The following is a 13,847-nucleotide window of genomic DNA, read 5'->3' on the forward strand; positions in this document are numbered from 1 at the left end:
CGTCTACGGCCGCATGGCTGCCAGCCTGGCCGCCAGGGGCCACCAGCGCAGCCGGGAGCAGGTCCGCTGCAAAATTAAGGACTTGCGGCAGTCCTACTCCCGGGCCTGCCTGCCAGGGGCCGACCCGGAGGCCTGCCCCCACTTCCATGCCCTGGACTGCATCCTGGGGCCTCATGCCGTCCCTGCCCCCCGGGACGTGATTGACCCCGGGGCAGAGGGACCGCTCCTGGACACGGAGGAGGAGGAAGAGGGCTCTGAGAGCCAGGAGCCTGCCGCCAGCCTGCCCAGGACCCAGGACCCCCGAGGCACGCCACAGAGCCGCTCGCCTGCGTCGTCTGAGGCCGGGGAGGCGTCCACCTGTGAGTACCCTCGTGTTCCTCTTATGTGTACGGGGGGCTGGGGTGAGAGGGAGCCCCGGGACCGTGCGCCTGGGCCTTGCCCACCATGGAGCAGCAGCTGGGGATCCTGCAAGGGCCCTGGCCTTGCAGAGGGGAGCTGGGTTTCACACACCTGGGCCCCTGGGGTAATTGACCGCTGGTCTTCTTGCACCACAGCCGCAGCACCTGGGACTGCAGGGCACACCACCACGCCTGCAGCAGCCGCCCGCGCCCGGGCAAGCAGGACAGCCAGGAACCAGGAGGACTACCAGAGGCGGCATCTCCGGTTCCTGGATCGACAGCTCCGTCTCCAGGACCACTGGGTCCAGGAGGACCTGAGGCTGCGCCGGAGGAGTCTGGAGGCCCTGGAGGAGCAGGGCCGTGCCCTGCGAGGCCACCTCCAGAGCCTGCTGGACCGCTTCCCATTTCCTCCTCCCCCTGCTCCCCCTTTTGCTCCCCCTCTAGCTCCCCCTCTTGTTCCCCCTGCTCCCCCTGCTCCCGCTTCCGCTCCTGCTTCCTCCACACCCCCTGTCCCTCCTGCCCCCCCCCCACAACCATTTCCCACCGACGTCCCCGGACCCGCAGTGTGGCGAGACGGGAGAGGCAACCAGACTCCCACCCCTGAGCTTTCCTTTCCCTTCCTCCCTTCCCTCCCCTTCCCTTCCAGCTCCCTCGTCCCAGGTTTCCCCCTCCCCTCTCCCACCCTCATTCCTCCCTTCCCGCACCCAGTTATGTTAAATAAACAGACGTTTTTGTTTCAAAAACAGGTGTCTTTATTGTACAGTAGATAGGGAGGGGAAAGGGGAAGGGAGGGGTAGGGTGGAAGAAGGCCCCAGTGGGGCATGCAGGGAGAGGTCAGTCCTCCTCCTCCTCCACCAGGAAGCTCTCCCGCAGGGCTTCCTGGATCCGGACGGCCCCCCGCTGGGCTTCCCGGATGGCGGCGGTGCGGGGCTGACCGTAGTGTCCAGCCATGCGGTCAGCCTCAGCCATCCAGGCTGGCAGGAAAGCCTCCCCCTTTCGCTCACACAAATTGTGGAGCACACAACATGCCGCCACCACGGGAGGGACGTTGTGCTCGGCCAGGTCCAGACGGGTGAGGAGGCATCGAAAGCGGGCTTTCAGTCGCCCGAAGGCCCCCTCCACCACGATGCAGGCCCTGGTCAGCCTGGCATTGAAGACCTGGCGGGAGGGATTGAGGTGCCCCGTGTAGGGCTTCATCAGCCACGGCTGCAGTGGGTAGGCGGCATCCCCCACCAGGCACACGGGCATGTCCACGTCCCCGACCCTGATGTGGCGGTCGGGGAAGAAGGTCCCGGCCTGCAGCCACTGGCACACAGAGGAGTTGCGGTACACCCGTGCGTCGTGTGCTTTGCCGGACCAGCCCACATTAATGTCCGTGAACTGTCCCCGGTGGTCACACACGGCCTGCAGGATCACGGAGAAGTACCCCTTTCTGTTGACGTACTGGGACACCTGGTGTTCCGGGGCACGGATGGGGATGTGCGTCCCGTCGATGGCCCCCCCGCAGTTGGGGAAGCCGAGGGCGCCGAATCCCCGGATGACGGCGTCCGGGTCGGCGAGGCGGACCACCCTGCGGAGCAGCACCCGGTTGATGGCCTTGACCACCTGCGGAGAGAGACACAGCAAAGCGCCAATCAGTGGGGCGCCCGGGTGGCTGGGAGCGTGCGTGCCCTGGCAGTGCCCCGCGCCCCACTCCCGGAAGCAACCCCCCTGGCGGCGTGTAGTACGGCCGGGACAGCCCGACCCCTCCGGTGCGGGGCGCTTTCGCCTCCTCCCGCCCCCTCTTTGTCCCTTGGGCGGCCCATCCCCTCCTCGCAGCCCCCCTTCCCCCCCCCGGCTCGGTGGCCGACGAGTGCCATACCTGCATGAGCACCGCTCCGACGGTGGATCTCCCCATGCCGAACTGGTTCCCGACGGATCGGTAGCTGTCCGGCGTGGAGAGCTTCCAGAGGGCGATGGCCACCCGCTTCTGGAGGGGGATGGCGGGTCTCATGCGAGTGTCCCTTCTTTGCAGGGCAGGGGCGAGCCACTCGCAGAGCTCCAGGAAGGTGTCCCTCCTCATCCTGAAGTTCTGGGTCCACTGTCGGTCCTCCCAGCGCTCCAGGACGATGCAGTCTCACCAGTCGGTGCTGGTGTCCAGATGCCAGATGCGGCGGGGCACGCCGGTGCCGGGGCGCCGCCGCGGCTCCTCCACGGCCCCCAGGGCGGCCAGGCGGAGAGGCAGGGGGCTGATGTTCACCAGGTGGTGCCAGGCAGCCTCGAGCCATTGGTGGCAGGCTTGCAGCAGCAAGTCCAGAAAGTGCACCAGAAGGTGCAGGGCGAGCTGTGGCTCCATGTTGCCACCTGCGGCGGTCCCCCCCGAAGGGAAGCACCGACACAGACGGGCACAGAGACCAACGCTTTGCTGTCCCTTGGCGAGGTTGGCAAGCAAGCAGGAAAAGCTGAGAACCGGCTGTCCAGGGGGGTCCCTTTAAGCACGAGCCTCAGATAGCCTCAGACAGCAGCCACATAAAGCAACTACTGACCTGATGCCCTGCCAGAACCGGTTTCAGCTGCCCTTAAATGCCCCCCTGCGTCCAATCAGTGTGGACGCGCTAGTTCGAATTAGCAAAACGCTAATTCGAACTAGTTTTTAGTTTTAGACGCCTTAGTTCGAATTAGCTTAGTTCGAATTAACTAATTCGAACTAAGTTAGTTCGAATTAGCGCTGTAGTGTAGACATACCCACACAGAGTCTAAGGCGGCAGATACCCTTTCTCATGGCAGAACTGATGCCTGCATTTACAAACTTGGATGCCTAAGACTCCTAATCAACGTTAGGGACATTATGAAACATGTAGGGTTGCCAGATGGTTTCAACAAAAACACCAGACACACTTGACATTACATCACAATCTACATTACATCTGATTTAGAAAATACCATTTTTTTTTCTCAGTTTGTTTCCCAAACAGAAAGCTCAAATACTGGACTGTCCGGTTCAAAACCAGACACCTGGCAACCCTAGAAACAAGTTCACCTGCAGGATCACTGAGCACCCACCAACTTGAAGCCCAAGGGAACTGCAAATGCTCAGCCTCTTTGGAAAATCAGGCACCTGAAAGATCCCAAACCAGGGAGTTTGCTGGCTACTGGTCTCCACTTCTGAGCTTCACTTCCCCTCCACCCTCCCTCCACCCCCTCCAGTAGCCCTGCTTCTGGCTGCCAGCTCTGATCACTGGGCTCTGCTCCTGGCCCTAGCAGAGCTCCCTGTCACCGGTGCCTAGATATACTCTTGGCCCTGACTGGGCTCCCAAATGCTGGCTTGGCTGCGCTCCTGGCTGCTAGCTCCCCCTGCCATCAGACTCTCTGCTTGTCCCCCACAGATGTTGCCAGACTAGAGAGTCCCAGATTTCAGAGGTTCAGCCTGTATAGAAAACCAGCTATGGCTGGAGAAGGGGAACTTCCAGCCTTTTGAAGCACTTAGCAGGGTTAGAGAGCGGAGAGAGCATGAGTGGACAGAATGGAGAAGGACACTGGCTTACAATGCAGCCCGTGCCCGGGAGCTGCTCTCGGAAAGTTGCTCATTCTTCTGGCTGAGAGGAATGGGTTTGATCTGGCAGCTCTCCCTCCCTGTCCTTGTTCCCCCTTGGCCTGTGCATGCGTACAGACGCCAGCGCTGGCCAGATCACACAGTGCTGTGGCAATGGCAGCTCTTTCAGATGGCCTTTACCAGCTGAGCCCTGGCACCTGCACCTAGTCACACTGCAGAAGAGACACAGTTGCACTTGCAAAGACCCAGTGCCAGGAGTTGGGGGTAGGTTTCAAAATGGGCTAGACCCTTCCATAGACCGGAAACCCATGGCAGGGGGGAATGACTGCTGTGCAGGCGTGCAAAGAACTGCTGCCCACAAGTCATCCCCACTCGAAGGGCAGGACAAGGTTTCCAGAGCTGAGCTGACTGGTTCCCTTTCCCCACTTCCAGTCTTTAACAGCCATTAAAGGATTCTTTGGGTTAGACTGGGATGCCCTTCCACAGAAGAGCATGGCTCCTAACAAAAGTCAGCAAAGCAAAAACTGGAAATTCAGTGCAATAAATATAGGGACCTGATCCAAAGCCTGTTGGACTAAACAGTTTGGCTTCAATTAATGGGTGCTGAATCAGACTCATGGTGCACTGTGTTGTTACAGAGCACCTTTCTGGAGTCTTTCAAAACACTTTTCAACCGTTAATGAATTAAATCCCATAAAACCCTTGCCTTGCTATGCTTATCCCCACTTTACAGATGGGTAAACTGAGGCACAAGGAGGTTAAGAGACAAACCCAAGCTAACACAGAATCTAGGACAGGGCTGGAAAGTGAATCCCAGCTTCCTGAGCCACGTGACTGAACACGCCCAGCCTTTGCCGTAGAGATACAACCATGAATGTAAATTTCAATTAATCTGAATATTTTTTAGAGTCATGCCACAACAAACGTGTCCACCAGCAAATGGGACACTACCACAAAATCCCTATCAAAGGGTAAAACAAAGGTGGTTTTTGAATTAAGAAGCATAAGGAATAAAATCACTTTGGGAGGTAGCAGTTCCAAATGGGGAAATTAGAAAATAAAAACTATGTGGTGTAATCTTGGTAATTGGAAATTGCTTTTGAGAGCTATCCTGACCCATGGATTCCAGTGACTGTTGTTATGACTAGACAGAGCTGGCCTCTGGAATGGATGGCTTAAAGGTAGCAGTGGGTGTATTTAGAGACAGGAATGACTCCCAATCCATGTTCACCTTCAGTTCTAACACCAGCCAACTGCATAAGCAGCTGTCTAAGCAATCCGTTTGCTTCACCCAAAATACAATTATTGTTCAAAACATTTTTAGAACAAATAAAATGTCTCACAGCTTCCACACCGCATTTGGAAGTACAAACCCTTAATGAAATTAAACTCACCTGAAACCTGCAAGAGCTCTGCAAAATACTGGGGGGGAAGTGGGGAGAGGGAAAGTCTGACCCTTAAATCAGGGGTGGAGAACCTTTTCTGGGTCGGGGGCCACTGACCCACAGAAAAATCAGTCCGAGACTGCACACAATTGAGAAGCAAAAAACAACAACAAAAACCAACCAAACAAACAAAAAACCCAAACCCTCACTGATGCAGCCCCTGACTGAGAAGGAGAAAAATACTCCCCACATTCCCTTCATGCACCAGAGTCTAGGGGGGCCTATGCTGTAGGTTTTGTGTGCTCCATCCCTGCGGTGGGGCGGTGTAGGGGCTGGAGCGCCAATGCACACCCCAATGCTGGAGAGGAGCTCTATGCCTAAGGGGCCAAAGCCAGGCAAGCCAGGGGCCACATAAATTCCCCACCCATGCTTTAAATGTACTAAGTTTTAGCAGAAAACGACTCTCCTATTTGAAGGTCACATTGAAAAAAACAACTGGTTCAGAACTTACCTCTGTGTGATGCTTAATTTGATCAGATGCCTAAAACATATCATGTACCATTACGTTATACACTAGAAGGTTTATAGGCAAGCCTTAGACTGAAAGAGTTATTACTGGCATTTGGGGGACATCACTGTTCATTTCTGTTTCTCCTCCCTCCTCTGTCCCATTAAGTACTTTTTGTAACCTCTGCCAGTCCACAGTGTTCCTTTAGGAATATCTTTTGACTGGGTTCCTAATGCAGCATCTGATATTTTTCCAAGAGCTTTTGTAACTCTGAACTTACAGTTCTTTCGGTACAATCCCTGTGTCCAACAACTTTCTACATAAAAGCCCTCATTATCAACCTCTCGGTCACTGATCCTCGCTGATCAAACTTTTGAGCCCCCAACCATACTTCCAGCACAGCTTAGTCAAACCCCAGAGAGATTTCAAATACTGTGCAAAGACCGAAAAAAAGAATGTGAATTGTAACTGGCAACATTGTAGTCTGCCTGTCCTTCCATTACTTCCTGCTGGCTGCCATCTCATTTACATATTTTATCAAAGGCCTTTTCTCTGCTGTGTTACATAATTTGTGTTTATCCAAATAAACATTAATTATTTCCGGGGCTGGGCAGTAGTGGATTTTTGGCTTGTTTAGAGGTATAGGCAGAACATGAATGAGAGCAAAATGAAATCTGATTTAACAACATTTATCCATGCGTGGCATTCTGGAGGTACCCTGCAAACATTAACTAAGGATTTTTCCCAACCCCCAGTAAGCTAGAGGAATGAACATTATCCCATATTACAGAGCAAGGTGAAGAGTCAAAATGTTTTATGTCCATTGATTTTGACTAACCAGCTTGAACCAGTAGGGGCCTAAGTGACTGTTGACCTGCACCTTGCTGAGCGAGTTGGGCAATAATTATTGACGGGGCAGGGCACTCCAAGAATTTGGAAAGGTGCCAAGGGCCGCACTCTGCCATGTTAATGGAGGAGGTGCAGGGCCTGGGATGGAGGTTGGGTGCAGAAGGGAGCTTGCAGTAAATCAGGGGTCTCTAGCCTTTTTAACCACAAGATCACTTTTTCAATTTAAGTGCAATGTAGGATCTACCTCAAACCCAAATACCCTTGCCCCCACTTCCTCCCTGCCCCTTCTTTGAGACCCTGCCCCTGCTCCACCCCTTCTCCAAGGCCTCACCCTGCTCACTCCATTTTCCTTCCTCCTTGAACCTCATTCACTTTCACCAGGCTGGGGTAGGGGGTTGGGGTGCAGGGTATGGTTCAGAGTGTGGGAGGGGCTCTGGGCTTAGCCCAGGGCAGGGAACTGCGGTCCTGGAGGGGGTTCAAGGTGCAAGCTCTGGGAAGGAGTTTGAGTTCAGGAAACTCAGGTCTGGGGTAGGAGGTGGAGTGCAGAAATGGGCTCAGGACTGGGACAAGGATTCAGGATACAGGATCTGGCTGGGTACCACTTAACTGAGATAGTGTCCGGCTTACTCCTGCCCTGGCCCTGCACAGGGTTGCCAGATGGTCTCCCAAAAAATACCAGACACCCAGTATTTTTTGGTTGAGCTTAAAAAAAAAAAGGAACATGGGATAAGCGTGGACTTCCAGCCACTCCCCCCACCTCCACCAGGCTTCTGCGCAATCACAGGCTCCTAGCGCCGATCGTGGCCCTGCCTTCCAGCTGCTCCCCCCGCCCATGCCAGGCTTCCGTCCAGTGCGCAGCCGAAAAAATCAGAGAATACATGTTTGGTATTCTCTGATTTTTTTTACCAGACAAAGAGCGCAGATACCGGACTGTCCAGTAGAATACCGGACACCTGACACCCTAGCGCTGCACCATTCCTGAAAGCAGCTGGCATGTACAGCAATGACTCCATTGCTCCATGTGTTGTCCCTCATCTACAGGCACCGATCCCACAGCTGCTACTGGCCACGGTTCCCCATTACTGATCAATGGGAGCTGCAGGAGAGGTGTCTGTAGGCAAGGACAGCATGTGGAGACCCCCTGCTCTGCCTTTCTTAGGGGCTGCAGGGACAGGCCAGACACCTCCAGGAGCAGCAGTTGCCATAGAGATAATTACTCCAGCCTCGACAGGTTAGGCACTTTAGAACTCACGACTCAAAGAATGAAATTTAAGCGTAAGAGAGAAATGAAAATTATAAAATGCACAGACCAGTTAAAAACCAAAAATACAGGCAGTCCCCGGGTTACATGGATCCGACTTACATCGGATCCCTACTTACAAACGGGGTGAGGTAACCCCACACTAGCTGCTTCCTCCCAGCAGACCAGGGATATGCGAAGCTAGCGCCCCCCTCCCCCCCCCCCCAGCAGACCAGGGAGAGACAGAGCGGCTTTTCTCAGTAGACACCTCAGCTTGAGAATAAAGGACTGAGGGAAGTGAGGTGTGGGAGAATAAAACTGAGCTCTGGAGAAATGTTTGGCTAGAGTTTCCCCTACAGTATGTACCAGTTCCGACTTACATACAAATTCAACTTAAGAATAAACCTACAGTCCCTATCTTGTACGTAACCCGGGGACTGCCTGTAACCCACTTTGCAAGCAGTAAAAGAAGTAACAACAACCCCCCACATATGTGTTGGGTTGGGAGAGTGAAGGACAATGTGGCTGTGTCTAGACTGGCCAATTTTTCCGGAAAATCAGCCGCTTTTCCGGAAAAACTTGCCAGTTGTCTACACTGGCCGCTTGAATTTCCGCAAAAGCACTGACTTCCTACTATAAGAAATCAGTGCTTTTTGCAGAAATACTATGCTGCTCCCATTTGGGCAAAAGTCTCTTTTGCGCAAAAGGGCCAGTGTAGACAGCTGAGATTTGTTTTGCGCAGAAAAGCCCTGATTGCAAAAATGGCGATCGGGGCTTTTTTGCGCAAAAGCGCGTCTAGATTGGCCATGGACGCTTTTCCGCAAAAAGTGCTTTTGCAGAAAAGCGTCGGTGCCAATCTAGGCACTCTTTTCCGAAAATGCTTTTAACGGAAAACTTTTCCGTTCAAAGCATTTCTGGAAAATCATGCCAGTCTAGACATAGCCTGTGTGTGTGTGAGAGTGACAGAGATTTGAATTGCCAAGCTCCCTCCATCCCCTTCTCTGTGTGGAGATTGGGTACAGAAGTGGGGGGAGGGGAACCCTGACATCAGCGGGGCCCCCCTTCTCCCTCCCACACCCTGCATAGCAAGCAGGAGGCTCCCAAGGGGCAGCTCCAAGGCAGAGGGCAGGAGCAGCATGACAGTGGGTGGAGGGGCAACTGAAGTGCCTGCGCTTGATAGCTTCCCTGCCAAACTAGTCAGAATCACGTGCCAGAGGCTTCAAGATCTACTGGTTGGTGACCACTGCAGTAAGGGATTGGGCTGCAGAAGGTGTGGGGTCTGGGAGGGAGTGAGGATAAAGGAGGCAAGTGTGACCTGAGTTAGGGGACTGGGTGCAGGGTTTTGGGTTGTGACTTTGAGCAAGAGGGGGTTGTGACCTGGGGTAGGGGTTGGGGTGCAGGATCTAGGAGGCGACATGGGGGCAGAGGGGTTGGGTTATTTGGGGTGGGGGACAGAGTGTCAGAGGCAGGCTCTGGCTAGGAGATTACTTGCTTGACTCTCAGCCAGCAGCCTTTCCAAGCAGATTCCCTGCCTGCCCCGCCCCCGCACTGGCTGCAGGGGCCATGTGGTTTCTGAACAGCTAGGAGACTAAAGAGAGGAGGGGAGGATGCTTCCCAAGCTGCCTGCTGACAACAGACAGCTCCCACTGGCCAGCCCATTGGGATTGTGCTGAAGGCGGGAGCAGTGCTGGGGGCAGGAGCAGTGTGCAAACCCTTTCCTCCCTCCCCTGGACTCACAGATGTTCAATCAGCTCTGCAACAGGCGTATTCCTCAGCAGCATGCACGGGGTAGGCCACGAGTCCACAGGCCGGATTTGGCGGCTTCGTGGACAGCATCCATCCCGCAGAGGGTATTTTGCCCAGGCCTGTTAAAGAGTCAGTTACCCCACTGTAAATGCTATGGGGCAGTGCAGTGCGGAATCAGAACAATAATTTTCCTAAGTCTTGATTGCATGGGCCTAATTGATGAGTACAGTTAAGCACATGTGAAATAGGGTGACCGGCAGTGTTCCCTGTAATCTGAACACTTGTGCAGCCACTCAGAAGAGATTCAAACGCTGCCCCGCTGATTAGCTGAACGCCCCCAGTTAGTTTTTTTTTCATTTGGTGGTGCACATTCACACATACCTTGGTGCACACAAAACTTTTATTCCACACATGAATGGAAAAAATCTGCACATGTATGGAAAAGATTAGAGGGAATACTGGTGACCAGTGTCACTTATCCCAAAAGGGCAGAGTTCAAGTCATTGAACTAGGGGTTACCAAATGAAATTAATAGGCAGCAGGTTTAAAACAAAAGGAAGTTTTTCTTCACACAGCGCATGGTCGGCCTGTGGAACTCCTTGCCAGAGGAGGTTGTGAAGACCAGGACTTTAACAGGGCTCAAGAAAACTGGATAAATTCCTGGAGGTTAAGTCCATCAATGGCTATTAGCCAGGATGGGTAGGAATGGTGTCCCTAGCCTCTGTCAGAGGCTGGGAATGGGTGACAGGAGACGGGTTGCTTGAAGATTCCCTATTTTGTTCACTCCCTCTGGGGCATCTGGCATTGGCCACTGTCAGCAGACAGGACACTAGACCAGATGGACCTTTAGTCTGACCCAGTATGGCCATTCTTATGTTCTTAAGTCAGGCTGAATGACTCTTGCAGCTTCTGTGCTGCGGGGCTGGCTTGACGTTGCTCTCTGCTGTGGGGTTGCTGTGCCACTCGGGTTTGCCCCCTTTTCCCAAATGGACCAAATTTGAGAGAGTGGAGTTGTGACCACTCACTCAAATTTGTCCTAGCTGGGCTCCCATCATCATGATTGCTGGGCTAAACCAAAGTGGCACTGTGACTAGGGATGTTAACAGGTGACCAGTTAACCGGTACCTGAAGAGCAGTCCCCTGCCCACAGTGCAGTTTGGGGCTGCACAGGGCTGCTGCTTCCTGCTGCTCACATGAGCTGGGAGCTGGCAGTCCCATGCAGGGCCGGAAGCAACTGAGTCTCCACTGCCCTATTTAATCAGTTAATGGATTAAACTTAACATTTAATCAGTTCACTAATTAAATGGGATTTTATGTCAGAGGTTGCAGCTGCCAGAGCAAGGTAGCAAGTCCAGCCAACCCTGTGGACAGGAGCTGCCATGAGATCATTTGAAACACCCTGGTGAGGTGACTCAATTTTCAGTCCCAACCCACATGTTGAGAAACCCGGCTGTAGGCTGCCCAGGTACAACAGCAGAAATCCAGATTAGAGCACATCTCATTGCTTTGCTCAGAAAATACCCCTTTGTGACTTCTATCTATCTGTCCATCTGTCCATTCCAGACAATTATATACATCTGGAAAACACCTAGCAACTCATGGGCACTACAGTAAACAACTAATAAACACAAATTATGATTCTTACAGCTAATGTTTTGAGTAACACTACTGCAGGGGCCATGTGGTTTCTGAACAGCTAGGAGCCTGAAGAGAGGAGGGGAGGATGCTTCCCAAGTTGCCTGCTGACAACAGGCAGCTCCCATTGGCCAGCCCATTGGGACTGTGCTGAAGGTGGGAGCAGTGCTGGGGGCAGGAGCAGTGTGCAAACCCTTTCCTCCCTCCCCTGTGCTCACAGATGTTCAATCAGCTCAGCAACAGGCATATTTCTAATAAACAATTGCTAATCAATTGCTATAGAGTCTTACGGAAACCAACAAGTCAATAAACATCTATTCCCTCTCTTGTGATGTGCTTATTATGGTCTCTCACATATAGGCTATGGCTAGACTGGCATGATTTTCCGGAAATGCTTTTAACAGAAGCGTTTTCCGTTAAAAGCATTTTCGGAACAGAGCGTCTAGATTGGCACGGACGCTTGTCCACAAAAGTACTTTTTGCGGAAAAGCATCCGTGGCCAATCTAGACGCGCTTTTGTGCAAAAAAGCCCCGATCGCCATTTTTGCGATCGGGGCTTTTTTGCGGAAAACAAATCTCAGCTGACTACACTGGCCCTTTTGCGCAAAAGTTTTGCGCAAAAGAGACTTTTGCCCGAATGGGAGCAGCATAGTATTTCCGCAAAAAGCACTGATTTCTTACAGTAGGAAGTCAATGCTTTTGCAGAAATTCAAGTGGCTAGTGTAGACAGCTGGCAAGTTTTTCCGGAAAAGCGGCTGATTTTCCGGAAAAACTGGCCAGTCTAGACACAGCCATAGTGTAGTGTCTGTATCATTCTTATGACATCTATTAACTCTTTATAAACCAGTTATAATGGCACCTCGATGTAAAGTGTGACAATTTGTTTCCCTTATTAGTGCTCCAGTGATCTCGTGCTTCCATTCATTCATGCAGACTTTTCTCATCAGGATATAGGTTGTCCACCGTGTAGTCCAAAGGAAATAATTCTATTGGGCTTGAAATGATTGATCTTTTAGTCATCACAATATCTGCACTGGGTAGCAAAAGGGAGGTTTGATGCCCACAGATTAAAGGAGGGGTGGGGAGTCTAAGGTCCAGGTGCCAGATGCACCCATGGCTTGCCTGGATCCAGCCCCGGAGGCTCAAGGCTCCCTCCCCAGCATTGGGAAGCCAGTGCTGGCCCCCAGCCCCCAATGTCACTGTGGGACTGGAGCACAAAAAATCTACTAGCCCAGGCCCTCCTTAGGCTTTGGTGTGCAAAGGGAACGTGGGAAGAGTCTTTCTCCTTCTCAGTCGGGGCCATTTCAGTGAGGGTTTGGGTGGGCTTTTTTGCTTCTCACTTGTGTGCGGCCCCCCGATTGATTTTTCTGTGGGTCAGCGGCACCCAATCCAAAAAAGTTTCCCCACCCCTGGATTGGAGACTTGCCTTTGCTCATGCTAAAAAAAATTCTCCTGGAATGGATTCAGGGTTATTAGGAAAAACAAAGGGTCTGGGATCTGGAAAGGGGTGGGAGTGCTATGTTCATGCTACTCAGGACTTGTTTCCATGGCAAGGCAGCATGGTAATGAATAGTGTATAGTGCCCTGGACTGAGACTTGGAAACCTGGGTTCTATTCCCCAGTCTGCCGGGCCCACAGTGGGGATGGTAATGCTGACCTGCCTTTGTGAAGTGCTTTGAGAGTTACTGATGAATAGAGCTCTTTGAACTCTATGGGAGTTATTAGGAAGTTCCACAGATACCAACCATCTTTCCAATAGTGAGAAGTGACCTGCATCCACATGCAATATTTTTTCCCGTTGATAGTTCTCTGGACCAACAAGGGGAGAATGAATGAAAGCAAAGTCACCACCATGAGATTCAGACCAGTGGGCTGCTGTTAATGGGAAAATTGAACTTGGAAACCAGGCCATATGGGGCTCCTCCTGATTGGCTGAAATAACAATGGACCATATCACATGGTCAGAGAGACCAATGAGCTGGACTAACAAAGGAGGGGTGTGGCTTGGAGGAGTTACAGACACCATGGGAGATCAGTGAGGTGGAGGTAAACTTTCCAAGTTACCTACCAGTGCCAGGCTGTAACTAACCTTCCATACTAGTAACAAGCCAGACTGACACCCACTCTGTGGGATTCATCGCATGAGCAGCCTGTGGGTATGTTAAATTATTTACTATTTTATTTTATGAGGCTTGTCTAGTTTCACCCCCCTCCCCCCCACCACACACAGACCTAATTAGGACACACTTAGGGTACAACTAGAACAGAGTCACCTGCTTCCCAGTCCTGTGTCCCGTCCATTATGGTAAAATGATATGGAAGGAGGAGGAAAACTTGAAGCATGTTTATAAGCAAAATGTCACAGAAGGTCAGTTTAACATCCAGCAGGTACTGGGCTCCTTCTAGACCTTTGAGAAAATGCCCTAGGTGTGAAATATTCACTCAATAACTTGGAATATTTTCTCGTTGGTCATCTTGATTCCTCTGCCAGGACTTTGTCCTGAGTCAAATTGATATTGGGCAGGTTGATATCATTTCAATTCCTGGTGGACCA

The 13,847-nt window shown here is 52.3% G+C and overlaps 2 protein-coding genes across 2 annotated transcripts in view; both read left to right on the plus strand.

The window, feature by feature from the left end:
- Positions 1-13,847, plus strand: part of XAF1 (XIAP associated factor 1) — a 36,795-nt gene that overhangs the window by 5,792 nt on the left and 17,156 nt on the right. The window lies entirely within an intron of this gene.
- On the plus strand, positions 14-1,168 carry LOC142819268 (uncharacterized). Its single transcript, XM_075904908.1, has 2 exons — positions 14-359; positions 555-1,168. Exons 1-2 carry the CDS (start codon positions 14-16, stop codon positions 1,166-1,168), a joined length of 960 nt encoding a protein of 319 aa, XP_075761023.1.

The sequence above is a fragment of the Pelodiscus sinensis genome, chromosome 21, assembly GCF_049634645.1.
Source record: "Pelodiscus sinensis isolate JC-2024 chromosome 21, ASM4963464v1, whole genome shotgun sequence".
Taxonomy (NCBI): domain Eukaryota; kingdom Metazoa; phylum Chordata; order Testudines; family Trionychidae; genus Pelodiscus; species Pelodiscus sinensis.

What these genes read in the sequence shown, in the direction of transcription:
- LOC142819268 (XM_075904908.1), top strand. Translation starts at nt 14, where the DNA reads ATGGCTGCCAGCCTGGCCGCCAGGGGCCACCAGCGCAGCCGGGAGCAG. An exon ending in GGCCGGGGAGGCGTCCACCT is followed by an intron (nt 360 to 554) that starts GTGAGTACCCTC and finishes CTTGCACCACAG; the next exon opens with CCGCAGCACCTGGGACTGCA.